This window comes from Aspergillus sclerotioniger, assembly GCF_003184525.1.
Source record: "Aspergillus sclerotioniger CBS 115572 chromosome Unknown BO94scaffold_8, whole genome shotgun sequence".
In the NCBI taxonomy this organism is placed as follows: domain Eukaryota; kingdom Fungi; phylum Ascomycota; class Eurotiomycetes; order Eurotiales; family Aspergillaceae; genus Aspergillus; species Aspergillus sclerotioniger.
This window is the reverse complement of record NW_020290998.1, coordinates 382117-396283: the sequence shown is the minus strand read 5'-3', so window position 1 is coordinate 396283 and position 14167 is coordinate 382117. Positions and strand designations below refer to the sequence as shown.

The 14167-nt window shown below is 49.4% G+C and overlaps 6 protein-coding genes across 6 annotated transcripts; 3 read left to right on the top strand and 3 right to left on the bottom strand.

Annotated features, from left to right (window-relative positions):
- Nucleotides 1–360: 360 nt before the first annotated feature.
- BO94DRAFT_533252 (kinase-like protein) lies at nucleotides 361–1680 on the top strand. The gene is made up of 4 exons (XM_025611297.1): nucleotides 361–383; nucleotides 429–501; nucleotides 563–1060; nucleotides 1108–1680. The coding sequence occupies exons 1-4, from the start codon at nucleotides 372–374 to the stop codon at nucleotides 1578–1580; spliced, it is 1056 nt and encodes a 351-aa protein (XP_025469525.1). The 5' UTR covers nucleotides 361–371; the 3' UTR covers nucleotides 1581–1680.
- Nucleotides 1681–1964: 284 nt separating this feature from the next.
- BO94DRAFT_461492 (uncharacterized protein) lies at nucleotides 1965–2755 on the bottom strand (the record flags this gene model as incomplete). The annotated part of the gene is made up of 3 exons (XM_025607930.1): nucleotides 1965–2027; nucleotides 2087–2590; nucleotides 2636–2755. The coding sequence occupies 3 exons, from the start codon at nucleotides 2753–2755 to the stop codon at nucleotides 1965–1967; spliced, it is 687 nt and encodes a 228-aa protein (XP_025469524.1).
- Nucleotides 2756–3098: 343 nt separating this feature from the next.
- Nucleotides 3099–4164, bottom strand: BO94DRAFT_617221 (hscarg dehydrogenase; the record flags this gene model as incomplete). Its single annotated transcript, XM_025616825.1, has 1 exon — nucleotides 3099–4164. One exon carries the CDS (start codon nucleotides 4162–4164, stop codon nucleotides 3247–3249), a length of 918 nt encoding a protein of 305 aa, XP_025469523.1. The 3' UTR covers nucleotides 3099–3246.
- Nucleotides 4165–7214: 3050 nt separating this feature from the next.
- BO94DRAFT_380148 (uncharacterized protein) lies at nucleotides 7215–7768 on the top strand. The gene is made up of 2 exons (XM_025607255.1): nucleotides 7215–7480; nucleotides 7529–7768. The coding sequence occupies exons 1-2, from the start codon at nucleotides 7351–7353 to the stop codon at nucleotides 7699–7701; spliced, it is 303 nt and encodes a 100-aa protein (XP_025469522.1). The 5' UTR covers nucleotides 7215–7350; the 3' UTR covers nucleotides 7702–7768.
- Nucleotides 7769–9431: 1663 nt separating this feature from the next.
- On the bottom strand, nucleotides 9432–11023 carry BO94DRAFT_380116 (Spg1/Tem1 GTP-binding protein). The gene is made up of 6 exons (XM_025607254.1): nucleotides 11003–11023; nucleotides 10803–10901; nucleotides 10220–10727; nucleotides 9868–10160; nucleotides 9743–9817; nucleotides 9432–9694 (listed from the first exon to the last, which is right to left on the bottom strand). The coding sequence occupies exons 3-6, from the start codon at nucleotides 10689–10691 to the stop codon at nucleotides 9596–9598; spliced, it is 939 nt and encodes a 312-aa protein (XP_025469521.1). The 5' UTR covers nucleotides 10692–10727; nucleotides 10803–10901; nucleotides 11003–11023; the 3' UTR covers nucleotides 9432–9595.
- Nucleotides 11024–11527: 504 nt separating this feature from the next.
- On the top strand, nucleotides 11528–13343 carry BO94DRAFT_488386 (ribosome biosynthesis protein RRB1; the record flags this gene model as incomplete). The annotated part of the gene is made up of 3 exons (XM_025609066.1): nucleotides 11528–11726; nucleotides 11819–13082; nucleotides 13135–13343. The coding sequence occupies 3 exons, from the start codon at nucleotides 11528–11530 to the stop codon at nucleotides 13157–13159; spliced, it is 1488 nt and encodes a 495-aa protein (XP_025469520.1). The 3' UTR covers nucleotides 13160–13343.
- Nucleotides 13344–14167: the final 824 nt, after the last annotated feature.

Genomic DNA, 14167 nt, shown 5'->3' with positions numbered 1-14167 from the left:
TCCTTGTCCTTTAAAAGGAGAACCTTGTTTTGTTTGGGGCCGCCCCACTGGTCTATAAACGGCACTCAAAATACTCGCACAAGGAAGTTGGTGCGGCTTGTAGTAGCAAGGGTGCTGGTCTGAGGACAATCCGCCAGGAAGTTCGACATGCTTCCTTTGACAGGTGTGTTAGCACATCAGCCCACCAGTTGTAAAACACAATCCCACACTGTATAACTCCGCATATAGTAAAACATTATGCCGTATCCTTCAGAAGTACCCTGCCTTTATCCAGGCCATGCATAATGACGTTATAAACGGCCAAGCCCCCCTGATTTTTCCTTTCCTCTCCCCATCATTCACAATATCGGCAAACAGAGCCTTCACTCAAAATGAAGCAGATTGTAGGTGAATATCCACCACTTCCATTCAATCACTAACCGGAATAGAAAATTACCTTAGCTAATCGGTATCGGCTAGAAAGATATCTCGCCAGCGGTAGTTACGGCGAGGTCTTCGAAGGTAACCGATCTCTCCACCCCCAATCCATCCGCCATCCATCCAACTGACTGACCCTCGCCAGCCATCGACCTCAAGACCAACCAACATGTTGCCGTCAAGGTCGCACCCATCAAAAGGAGTAACACACTCCAGGTAGAAAAAGAGTTCTATGACAGACTCCAACCGCGCAGAGGCGCTGGCATGCTCAAAGTCCACTTCTTCTCCCAAGAGTGTGACGACTACCGCATCTTGGTCCTGCCCCTTCTAGGACCCAGCCTCAAAGACCTATTTTACTACTGTGAGGAACGGTTCACGTTGAGAACAGTCCTCCTGATCGCGGACCAAGTGTTGGCAAGACTCAAGTTCTTACATTCCCGGGATATTATCCACCGAGATCTCAAACCAGCTAATTTCATACTGGGGAGAGGATATGATGGAAACACCATCTACTTGGTGGACTTGGGCTGTGCTCTCAAGAAGGTGCATGCGCCGGGTGATCCGATGCACTATGGACGTAACCGGGAGGACCGAGTCTATGGTACGATAGGTTATGCGTCTAAAGCGGCACATATGCTCCAATGTGGGTTACTTCTCTTATACGTGAGTTACCAAAGCTGATGATTATAGGCCAGACGTACCGGGATGATCTGGAGAGTTTCGGGTACATTATGATGGAGTTCCTCAACAAGCGGTTGCCTTGGGAAGACATTGAATCCACTGGGAGTCAATCGAAGGAGGAGCTCATAGGGCAGATGAAAGAACAAATACCATTGGATGACTTGTGTAAGATTGAATCGGATGGTTCGGAGAATTCGGAAAATTCGGAAAATTCGGATGATCCAATTAAACCGGATGATTCGGATGTCTTCAAGAAGTATTTCGAGTACATTCGGAAGCTGCGGTATAACCAGCGGCCAGACTACACTTGGCTCCAGAACCTATTCCGCTTGAAATTTCGAGATAAGAAATACAAATACAATCATGTGTACGACTGGACTGAGAGGAAGTTTGAGGAGTTTAAGTCAGCGCTTCCTGAGGGTGCTGAGGGTACTGATGATGCTGGTGGTGCTGATGGTGCTGATGGTGCTGATACTGCTTGATCTTTTTAATTTTTACCATCTGCTTGACTTCAGCATCTGCGTACTTACCTACCGAGCGGAGAATACGGCACCAAACTCACTACCCTTCTTGTCCCCATACCTGCCATTGCCAGATTATAGCTATGATATGCATGTTTAGAAGCATAGACATTAGTTGAAATGACCCTACTCAGAAACAAGCACCATCCTTACCTAGGCTCTCTGTATTCAAGCTTCAAACTGCCCTCTCCTTACCTTCCATAAGAAGCTTGATCTAGCTGGAGTTGTGTGTTGTGCGTTATGCATGATCTACCTGCAAATTCTTCCAGTTTTTCACTAAATAATAGTCCCGGATAGTATTGCAACATTAGAAGCATTCATGATTGCAATATCCAATCAATTCTATCACGTCCTTGTATAATAATAATTCCAGGTCCGATTAAGCCTTCCCTCACGGTAATCCTCAGGCTGTAGAACAATTAGTTTATGAATACCACCACACACCGATCAGAAAAAAATGAACATACCAACGATTTAACAAAATAATCCATCAGATCGTTCTCCTCTTGCAGCCACATCTGTTGTCTCAGCGAAAGATAACCCCCCGGGGGGAGCTGGGCCAAGTCGAAATCAATCCAAAGCACCCTGTCTTGTCTACCATTACGGCCAGCACACACCATCATGTTTCTAGGGTCGGGATCCCCATGAAGCACACCTGCTTCGTGTATCTCGTGTAGGATACGTTCTAGCTGGGTTAGACGGCTTTCCGAGAATGTAGATAGATCCATTTGGTGCATGTTGTCAATATACTCCAAGACAACTGCATTCAGAGGTCTCCCGTCGTCAGAACGTATATAGAGTTCTGGCCAGAGGTCGGGCTGGATGTTTGTGATTATCCCATAAAAGTAAGGAATGACACCTGTTGTGCATAGTCCCTTCTCTTTTAGTCGGTGATAGGCTGAAGATTCGCAAGTGAACGGGTTGATTTCGCGGTCTGGAGAATCGTGCTCGGATGGGAGTCTATCGCGATACTCGTGGGATTTAGTAAATATCGGGACGAGAGTTGGGATACTTACGATTTTCATAAGCCTTGTTTCACCACGGACAGCTACCTTTAAGACTGTGGAGTGTTCGGATCTTCGAAGGGTCTGAAGGACCTGGATATCAGATGGACTGACTTGGATAGTATCAGGCATTGCTTCGATTTTGGTGACTGCTGGATGAGATGAGAAGGTAGAGAGGTTATTTGGCGGATTTTCGTATGTACTATCATTCACGGCTTTCTTATTCTGCCTCCAACTCGTCGGTGTCATTGCTCAGTAATTTATTGCTATAGTGTTTGACTGACTCCGCATATTGTGGGGACTCCATTTTTGTACTACGTAGTATTAAAGACCCACATGAGAGCTGCTGGAGAACCAAGATGTATACTCTGAAAAGTAGGAAAGCAAGCAGGAAACAATAAAATGATATTATCCTGCGATTGAATATGATAGAAGACTGGGTTTTTATCTATAACGAACTTCTAGCTTCTTCGGTAAAGCAGTCAAAACAAATACAGTAACTAAGAACGAAACAATTTCAAAGAAACAACCATCCCACCCTGATGGTGTAACAAGATCATCTCATCTGTCCCATTATTCCAAGCAGCACCATTCAGACAAGGCACGACACGAATGCTTGCCCCCTACTGCCACTCCCTCAACCGCCTCTCCGCAAACTCTTCAAAACTACTCACTTTCCTCTCCACCACCTCCAACGTCTCCCGAACCTTCCCCTCCTCATCCCCGCCATAATACCCAACTTCATCATAAAACCTCAACATCTCCACCACCTTGGGCCCCATCTGTCCCGGCATAAATCCCGCATACACCTCCTCATCCATCCTCTCATACCTCACCTTCCTCCCCGACACCCGCCTAATAACCTCCACCATCTCATTAAACGACCACACCCCACTCGCCGCATACGTCCTCTCCTCGCCCATCAACAACGGCACCACAAACGCTCCCATATCCCCCGCCGCATCCACCATGGGTAACTTCTTCTCCCCATCCACAACACAATTGACCACCCACTCCCCAGCTTGAGAAAGCGTCGGCTTCATAAACCCCTCAAAATTCTGCATAAACATCCCCGGCCAAAACACCGAAACCTTCATCGGCAATCCCCGAAGATACTCCTCCGCCGTGGCCTTCGAGTCAAACACATCCACGGGCCGTCCCTCCCAATTAGCCTTTCCTGGAACCGCGCTGCTGAAAATGATATGCTGGACGCCGGCTTCAAGACAAGCCTTGGCGACGGATTTCGTGTGGGCGAGTTCCAGGGATTTAAAGTCTGGAGAGGCGTAGGTTGTATTGGTTATGAGGATGACAGTGTGGGAGGAGGCAATTGCGGGGGAAAGGGTCTCGGGGATGTTGAGGTCCGCGGAGACGACTTCGATGCCTTGGTTTTTGAGGGAGAGGGCGGTGGGAGAGGTCACGGTGCGGGTTATGCCTCGGAGGGTGTATTCTTTTGAGAGGGTGGGGTGGGTGTGGATTGTGGTGAGGATCGAGTGGCCTTGTTGGCTGGTGGCGGGGATGATGGTGAGGAGTTTGGGGGACATCTTGATTTAATTATGGGTGCTGTGGTGTGTAGATTGGATTGAATCAACTTGATATGAGGAGTTTGGGATTGAACTCGATTGAATTGGCTTGAGTGGATGGGTGGTGTTGAAGTTGATGGGAGGCATCTTTATACTATGTTTTGCTAGTAGTGTATCCGGGCTAAAATGTATGTCCGGGCGGAGATATCATGGTATGCCGGATCGATTGGTTAGTGCCAGTGGAACTGGAGACTCTAATTCCTTAGTGGGTTCGGATATAGATTGGATGTCCGGGGTCGGTTACCGTACTCCTTGTTAGGTTGGGTAGCGCTGTAGCATAACTGGGCTGTGTTCGGAGATAATTATAGCCCAGAGTACAAGAGCGAATATTCGGACAGCTGCCAAGTTATAAACCAGGTAGATTATTTGTGTGAGAATGTCATTGAATTGCTCTTGCTGTTGGATTGCCACCCCCTGTACGCAGCCGATAAGGTCAACTACGAAATCCGGTTCCACTTCCCGCCCGATGAACCCTGATCTTTGGAAATGACCTCAATCCAAACAAGTCCATTTCTATTCTACATAAACTACTAGCTATATACAAGTCCCGATCATATGTACAAGGAGCATCGGGCAAATTACATTGTCTAACATCTGCAGCCTGCGCCTGCTCCTGCGCAGGTGGGTGTGATCGCGAGCGCATGTTCATGTATAGCCTCCATCTAGAGCTTTAAAGGCGTTGGGTCATGGGATATATAAAGCGACTATATAACGGGTAAATCTCAAGTAAGCTGAGATGACAAACACATTAAGAAACTCAATGCCAATGTTCCGGTTGTCGATTCAGGTTATTAGGACGAGAGACTTTCGAGGGTCTCTCGTCCGGAAAATAATCCCACCGGAATATTGAAAAATTCAATAGGGGTGACATTGACTTTCGGCGTTGTACGATGGATTCTTTGCGTTTTCGCTTTGGGGGAGGCCTTTGCTCGTCGATTTGGTGTTCGGGTTCGATGCTTGAATAAGCATCGGAACCTATAAGTGGATACTGGGGATATATTAGTACGAAAGTGGGAAAAGGAGAGGAAGCATACATGGCGTAAATCGGAGACATCAGGGCCTCCATGTCGAGAGAACCGTTGGATGTCTCTCAAATTACGTGTTGAACACGTGCGAAGGAATCCAGGTGCGAATTCAAATGATGGATGCGAAATGGGACTGAGTATCTATTAGCTGGGCATTGACTGCACAGGGTAGAAACGATCGACATTCGGCTTTGCAGCAGAAATCTATTTCCGGTGTTCAATTCCCTGACTGCTTTCTCTGTCAAAGGATGTCCGTAAAGATTGTCCCTCAGCGCTGATGGAGACTGAGAGGGTTCCCGTTTAATTGCCAATTGGGTCTGGTTATCGTTAGATGACATTATCAGATGCGTTAAGTTGAGATATAGTGATCTATAAACCACAGCTCCGTACGGGGTGCAATTCAATGGGATCTCGAGGTTTACGGAAGTAGTAGAGAGAAATGGACGGAAATCTTACCTCGTGATCTCTAAAGGTTTGTGCAGAGGAAATCAACCCCAAGTGCGGGGAGCCGCCCCCTCGACCCCCTTAGGGCAGACATGTTCCGGTGCAGTCAGGTATAGAGTAGAATGTGTTGCTCGAACTGCAAACTCGACAAGCTAGGTCCAGGGGAGGTTTGTGCTCGACCCGCGTTTATGTATCTGTACAGCTCAGCCACCTGGCAACTTTCAGAAATGTCAAATGGGAAATGGCCGACTATTGTCTGTCAGTTGTTTCTCATGTTGCCTTCAATGTCACTCAAGATACCGGCTCCTTGTTCTGGATGTGGTCTAGCGCATATCTGGCTAGCAGGACTCACTGACACCTTCTCCTCCTTTCTCTGGTCTAATACCTTCATCCTAGAGATACTCAGATGTCCCTCTGACTGACTCTGGTGGAACAGTCAACAGTCACGTCGAATCAGTGTTCGTGGATCTTTTTTGCTGCGGTAGACAGTGTCACATTCACCAAGGCACTGGTTGCACATCGTGTATCAGCCGCGCTACTTAATGCAGAGTTCTGACAAAACCTCCTGCGCCATGGCTGACATCAATGAGTCTTCTTTTAGGTGAAGACAGGATGACCCCAGAAAGTACTCACTTGCATTCAGGCATACCAACTGCTATAGTTTGCAGACCGAGGGTTCGGGGAAAGAGAATGGCGTGAGAAGGAGGTCAGGTGAGTGTTGAATGAAGCCTAGCGTTATTCTCTGCGAAAATGGCGTATGAATGCACTAGCTAACACAGGTGGCCATGTAGCATCTCCCGCGAGCGATCAAAGACCAATCGAATATACGAAACCGTTCCTGACAACAAGATTGTGCATGGGATCAGCGATGGCTATATAAGTTTTGCTTATGCAGGAAGCAAGGTTCATTAGCGCATGCAGAGTGATGGCCTAGAGTGGAAGCTATAGCTCACCATGTCACTGATACCAAGCAGCGAGACTTGCTATGCACAGGTGTCAGGATGGCCTCTCAGCAATTTCTGATTACTCAACTGGTCGTGGGGTCTTGCACGTTGGGTGGACCTCGTGCCATTCTGAAGACGATGAAACCCAAGTGGTAATTCGGCGTCCTGGCTTCAGTCATCAACCTCACTCAGCACTACGGAGTATCAGCTGCATGCCTTTCCGTTCCAATGCACCGTGCCGATCCCTCAGCTTGCCTGACCACTCCTGGAATCCCTGGACAAGTGATATTGTCAGATCCTTTCCGTGTAACATCCTGGATTATGGACAACTGGGCCTGGACATACGGAGGAGTCCGGATTCCCCAATAGGCGAGTGCGAGGCTATCAATGCATCTCGTATTATAACATCAGTCTGACAGGCGGTAACCAACCATTCTCTATTGATCACCGGACATAGCAGCGTCTATAAAGTGATGAGTCCCGTTGTTTGCTTCGTTGCAGCATGCACATCACAACGATGGGGTCTCTCTCTGATAGACCGCAGCACACATCTCCGGCTGATCGGGTCGCCCAGGGCCAGGTCACAAAGAACTGGGTGCCTATAAAGGAGCAGCATGTCTATTATCCGAGGAGGATCATACTGATCTGTGCTGGAGCCGGATTCTCGGGTTTGACTTTGGCTCACAAGATCAAGCATGAGATGAGACTTGGGGATATTATACACTTTGTGATTTATGAAAAGAACCACGACGTCGGAGGGACGTGGCTTCAAAATATATGCCCGGGTGTCGCTTGGTGTGTATTCACATACTAGAGCAGGACTGTGGCTAACAGACTGTCTGAACATTAGTGATGTCCCCGCACGTACGGTTTATCCTGATCTAAGTCGCGAGTAATAGCTGACCCATGCAGACGCTCACACCTTTCTTTTTGAACCGAATCCGAACTGGTCCCATTTCTATGCCCCAGGCTCAGAGATCCAAGACTATATCAAGAATACAGCACGGAAATGGCGCCTCGATGACCATATCGAGTTCAAGTCTCATGTGGTGGAGTCGCTTTGGAATGAGACCACTGGTAAATGAAAAGTCAAATTAGTTTAGGTTGGCAAAATCAAGGACGATGAAGCCGATATTTTTGTCAGCGCAACAGGGCCCCTAGGGTAAGGCCCACCTCTGGTATGTCCATTAAAAGAATGCAAAAAGCGATGACGAACATTCCAGACCCATCCATAGCCGCCAAAATGATACCAGACTCCATCCAGGTTGTCGACGTCTTACGCCCGGCCATGGCTATCTCGAAGCCTTTACAAGCCCAAACACTCAAATTTGCTGGGAACCAATTGGTCGAATCACAGAAACAGGAAAAAAAACTACCGATGGAAAAGAGGATTCGTTCGATCTTATTGTCTGCGCCACCTGCTTCGAGACAACATACATACCCGAATGGAAGCTAGTAGGACGCAACAACACAACACCATGCTAATCGAGAAATGGAAACACAACCCCGAAGCATTCTCCTCCGTGCACGTCGACGGCCTACCCAACTATTTCATGATCACAGGACCAAACTTCCTAGTTGGTCATGGCTTACTTCTAGCTGGAATCTCGTTCACATGCGACTACATCCTGAGATGGACTCGGAAAATAGCAACCGAGGATATCAAGTAACCCCCCCCTCTCCACCCATTAACCTCACACGACGGTCAAATCACGCATCTAGATCCATCGACGTCAAGACATCCACACTAAATGACTACAACGTCTGGACACAAGAATACCTCAAACGCACAGCCTAGTCAGATCCCTGCCGCAGCTGGTACAGAAACGGGAAGTCTTCAGGCCAAATCACAGCGCCTTATCCCGGGACCACTAGCCATTTCAAAAATGTCTCGAGAACATGGGCGACGAGCACTTCAATATCGAGTATATCTCAGGCAATCGATTTCGGTTTTTGGGCAATGGCCAGGTCGATATTGAGAAGAATGGTATGGGGGATCTGGCGGAGTATTTTGTTGAGGGGCTTTGGTGATTTCCTACTAGGATACATACAGAGTAGTCTATTTTGAGTTATGTTAGCCAATGCTATAATCCCTACAGAGCGTCATTATTCATACTTGTAAATAACAAGTTAAAGACAATGCACAATACAACGTTCCCTACCTCTCCCCTAACAACATCGCAACAACTCCAATTAAGCCCATGGGCTCTCCACTCCGACAAACCCGCGCATGTCGAGTATAATGACCAGGATACTGATGTTGGATAGACACAGTATCGTTTAGATGCAGTTGAAGATCGGATTCATCTATTCTTACTCGAATGAACATGAAAAGAAAAGCTCATAAATCGTTCAATGAACAGATGTGAACCCAGATAGGGAGAACGGATAATGACCCTAGATATTGGCAAGAGCTGTTGAAGCATTATTAAGGACAAATTGATAGCCGCTGCCGCATGGCTTGATATCTTATGATAACATGAGTATTGTTTGTGGAAAAGGAAACCTCCATATGTATTTGCCATAGGCAACAGACCTCGATCAATTAAACTATCGAACATAGGAAAATATCCACAGAGTGCAATGACAATGACACAATCAAGAAAATATATGAGGCCAATGCTGTATGAAACCGAGCACTCCTGCTCCATCGCCCGTCCACTACGAGACAGCGATGGGCTCAAAGAAGAGAAAAGGAACAATGTGGGGAATTTAACACAATGAAAGCGAAAGGAAATGAAAGAACAAAGAGAAGTGATCAACACGAAGGAAATCCTAGCGCATCCCAATGCTTATGAGGAAAAGACACAGACAGAAATAGACAGAAAGTAGCGAAGACACCAACAGACCAGTCGCTTCTGATCCCCAGGACTCGGCACCTGATCACCGTATCCTACAGCCCAACGTAGGGAAAGTTCGATCATCAACATCACGTCGTCCCAAACACATAATCGTTCATCCCACTCGTTTTGTCGTGACTTAGACGTTCTTATACAACAGCAGGGGTTCGCCAACGTTCTCGATCTCGGGAATGGTGCATTTAAGGTCGAATGCCTTGGCTAGGACGATCTTGAAGATCTGAATGCGGTCAGCGCCGGCCCAAAAAAGACACGAGGTCGGACCTACCTTCTGCACGTTAATGCTGTGGCTGGTACTGCTGAAAATCAAACTGGCTTTCATGGCCTTGGCAAACCGTTTGGCCTGTACGTGGTCAGTGCGCGCTAGGACATATCACATGTGCCTCCACTGACCTGAATCGAGATCTCCTCCTGGTCTTCGCGGGGGAAGTTGACGAAATGGTCGTACTTGGTGCCGATCAGGAAAGGGATGGCCGTCTTGTTGAACCCGCGACCTTGGCGGTACCACTCCTTGATCGAGTTCAGTGTGCTTTTGCGCGTGAGGTCGAACATGAACAGAATTGCGACGGCGTCATTGCACACGAGGGGAAGCATATTCACGAATTCGCGTTGGCCACCGAGATCCCAAATCGAGAACGTGATCTCCGTGTTCCGGATGGAGATGGTCTTCTCCATGAAGTTTACACCTTGATATCCCGTGTCAGTATTGGCTTATTTTCTTTCGCGCCAGGATCCCGCCGCATACCCAGAGTCTGAATGTAATCCTCATCCCAGCTGCCCTCCACATACTTGACCATGAGACTGGTCTTTCCGATTTGAGCATCCCCAACCATCCCAACCTTGATCACCACACTGTTCTTGGCCGGCTGCGATGGCTGCTTTTGGTTCACATCATGGTTGGGTTGAGACAAACCATTGGACATTTCGGAGCTAGGTCGGGATGACAGTAGCGGCTGTGAGTGATGGGTCACCGGGGAGATGTTCTGTCGAGGTTGCTCGTTTTCATTGTGGTAGTCGCGGGCGGGGGAGTTGAATTCATGAGAGGAGTAGTGGGCGCGCGAGTCGCTGCTGTAGCCATTGGTGGTAGTGAACTCGTCTGGTCCCGCCAGTCCAAGGCTTGCGGGAGCAGGTGCATCGAGGCTCTGGGGTTGTTGCTCCAGATGCGCCTGATCTGCGACCTCCGAAGCGCCGGCTACGGGTAGCTGCGACGCATCCATGTTTTGGAAAGACGGGGTTGTGGTGATGGCGTATATCTGGGCGGCGTGGATTAGTGTCCAGCGTAAACACGGTCGATGTCGGTGGAGCGGGGGATGGATGCTGAGACCAACCGATTTTGAGGATTTGGGATCACAGCACCGGTTTCCCGGAACCCATCCAACGGATCGGAATCGGACGACAAGGCAGGAGGGAGTGGTCTATCTAGGGGACTGATTTGTCAGTTGGCTGTGATGATATACGCGCCATGACAGCTAGGGAGCCGATCGGGCACGGGAGAGAGGAGGGGGGGTGGGATTGTATTGGTATGCACCTTTCTTTGCAGAAACGAAACGAAACAATGTGACAGGTGCACTAGTCGAGGCACGCAGCCGTTGGAATGGCGGAGATAAGAACACAACCAGGAGCGGGATCCAAGCAAAGGCCAGGGAGTGAAACGAGAGCAGTGCCAACCACGGCGAGGAACAGCAGCACCACACGGGAAACCCAGCTAGCAGCAAGACGGAAAGAAGGACAAGCCAGCTGAGGACGGACAGGACGGACGGACAGACAGACAGACAGACAGAGAGGACAGCCCCTTGGGACGAAGAGGAGCAGAGCAAACCCAGCCGCAGCTCTCCAAAGCCAGCAAAAGCGGGCGCCAGTCTCCGATCGCGCCTAGCCCCCGATAGGCTTAGCGCCCTTGTCCCGTGAATTTCGCCTGCCCGAATTTTAATACCGATCGCCCGAAAAAAAAAAGTTCCCCGACTTTGTTGGAGGCATTATTCACTTTAGTGCTGCATTTGCTGCTGCTGTTGCCCGCCTTTTCCTCCCCCATACTCCCCCCGTCCGTCTCGCCATGTCGAAAAGATCCGCGGACGTGTCCGACGAGCAGAACGCCGCCCTCAAGGCTGGCGGGCGTCCCGTTGTCGATGCCCCTCCCGACGAGGTGGGGGAATTCGAGGACGAATTCGAGGACGAGTTTGAGAGCGAGGATGAGATCCTCGAGGCGGGTGTGGACGGTCGTCCGGATGCTGAGCGCGAGGAAGAGGAGAGAGGTACTTATCTGACATTGAAATATTCGAGCTGTGCTAGTCGCATGCTCCCATCACTCAATGCGACGCCATGACTGACTCCGACTATCATCCAGATGCAATGGAAGTCGACAAGCAGACCTTCATCCCCGGCAGGACAAAGCTGGCCCCCGGAGAGGTCCTCTCTCCTGACCCGTCTACCTACGACATGCTACACACTCTCAGCACCCCCTGGCCTTGTCTATCGTTCGATATCGTGCGCGATTCCTTGGGCGACAACCGCAAAACATACCCCGCCACCGTCTACGCCGTGACGGGCACGCAAGCCGAGGGCAGACGGTCAAAGGAGAACGAGCTGATGGTTCTGAAGATGAGCGGCATGAGCAAGATGGACAAGGAAAATGAAACCGACTCGGAGAGCGACTCCGATTCGGACGACGAAAGCGAGGCCATCCTCGAGCACAAGAGCATCCCTCTCGGTTCGACAACCAACCGCATTCGTGCTCACCAAACCCCCAACCAGTCCGGCGATTACTCCAAGCCCCCACAGACTCTTACCGCGACCATGCTGGAGAACTCCCAGGTCGTGATCCACGATGTCACTCCCCACCTCACCAGCTTCGATGTTCCCGGCACTATCCTCCCTCCTTCTGCCTCCAAGCCCCTGTCTACTCTCCGCATGCACAAGTCGGAGGGATACGCCCTCGACTGGTCTCCGCTGCAGCCCCTCGGCAAGCTTTTGACCGGTGACAACGACGGATTGATCTACGTGACGACGCGCACTGAAGGAGGTGGCTGGGTGACGGATACTCGTCCGTTTACTGGGCACATGTCGTCCATTGAGGAGCTCCAATGGTCGCCCAACGAGAAGAACGTGTTCGCATCTGCCAGCAGTGATGGCAGTGTGAAGGTGTGGGACGTTCGGTCCAAGTCGCGCAAGCCTGCTGTTGACGTCAAGGTGTCGAACACCGACGTCAACGTCATGAGCTGGTCCAACCAGACTTTCCACCTTCTCGCGACAGGCGCGGATGACGGACAGTGGGCCGTCTGGGATCTGAGACACTGGAAGCCAAATGCTGCGGCGCCATCGTCCCAGATCACGGCTTCTCCCGTTGCATCGTTCGACTTCCACCGCGAGCCCGTCACGAGTATCGAATGGCACCCGACGGACGACAGTGTCGTCGCGGTCGGCTCCGCCGACAACACGGTCACTCTTTGGGATCTGGCTGTGGAACTGGACGAGGAAGAGAACCGTGAGGCGGGAATGCAAGAAGTCCCACCGCAGCTGTTGTTCGTGCACTACATGGAGTCCGTCAAGGAGATCCACTGGCAGGCCCAGATGCCCGGTACGATCATGGCTACTGGTGGCGCTGGATTTGGGTAAGTCAATCCTTCTCAGCTTGAGAATCTCGCAATGCTAACTATTTGACAGCGTGTTCAAGACGATCAGTGTATAGACGAAGCTAAAGAAAAGTGCCATTTCAACGAATTCATATCGGTAGTTGGTGCGTTTTGATGCGTTATACCACTTTATCTTTTTGTTTTGCTTTATGATGAATTATAGATTACAATGATGAAGCATGATGTCCATTTCATGAGAAGTCGAGTACCGATATTTAATATATGGAGCACAAATAGGGTCCCTCCGATCCATTGCGATACCGGCTTGAGGCTCCACTTAGTGTAGACTCGACCACCGATCTTAGATGATGACGCGGATTGCTGCGTAGCTCCACATTATGTCCCTGAGGTCTAAACGCCCTTCAAGCTTTTGAGGTCTATACAGTCTCCACAACTTTCTGTCGGTTCGGGATCCAGAAACCGCGCCAAGCCCGAACCTTTCCTTCGTTTCAGCAGGACAGGATTTCTCACTCCAGGATGCAGATCTCCCGCTTTTTGTAGACACCCATTCCTCGATGTCGTAATATATCTATCACAATTTGTGATCCTGACGCTATGGATTAATGCAGGAGATGGAAGGAAGTATCGCGAGTATTGAATGCTGAAATACGGAAATTTGTCCACCGAGTACTCCATGTTGTACCAAAATTATTTACTCCTCGGCAAATGATAGGTCTGGTGACTATCTGGTTCCATGGATTAGGTTAGTATACAATCTCTCTAGAGATATGGAGCCTGTCAGTGTCTGCCTGTGAAAATATGCATAGCCTATGGGGTACATGAGAATAGTACCTGTGGCTACTACTATACATAGAAGCTCGGCCTCATAATTCCCCGGAATAATACTCCGCGATCCGGTGCTACTAGTCTACTAATAGTACTCAAGATAGAGCCTTCGCTCAGAGGATCAATCTCTATATGGGCATATACCTAGCATGTCATATTTGTACGCTAGTATCCCTTTCTCGATGCCCGCACACGGCTGTCAATTGATGCCTTAGGCATAAGTAAAGATTGGCGGATAAACATATCTCCGACAAGGAGTGATCATCCATCCACATTGC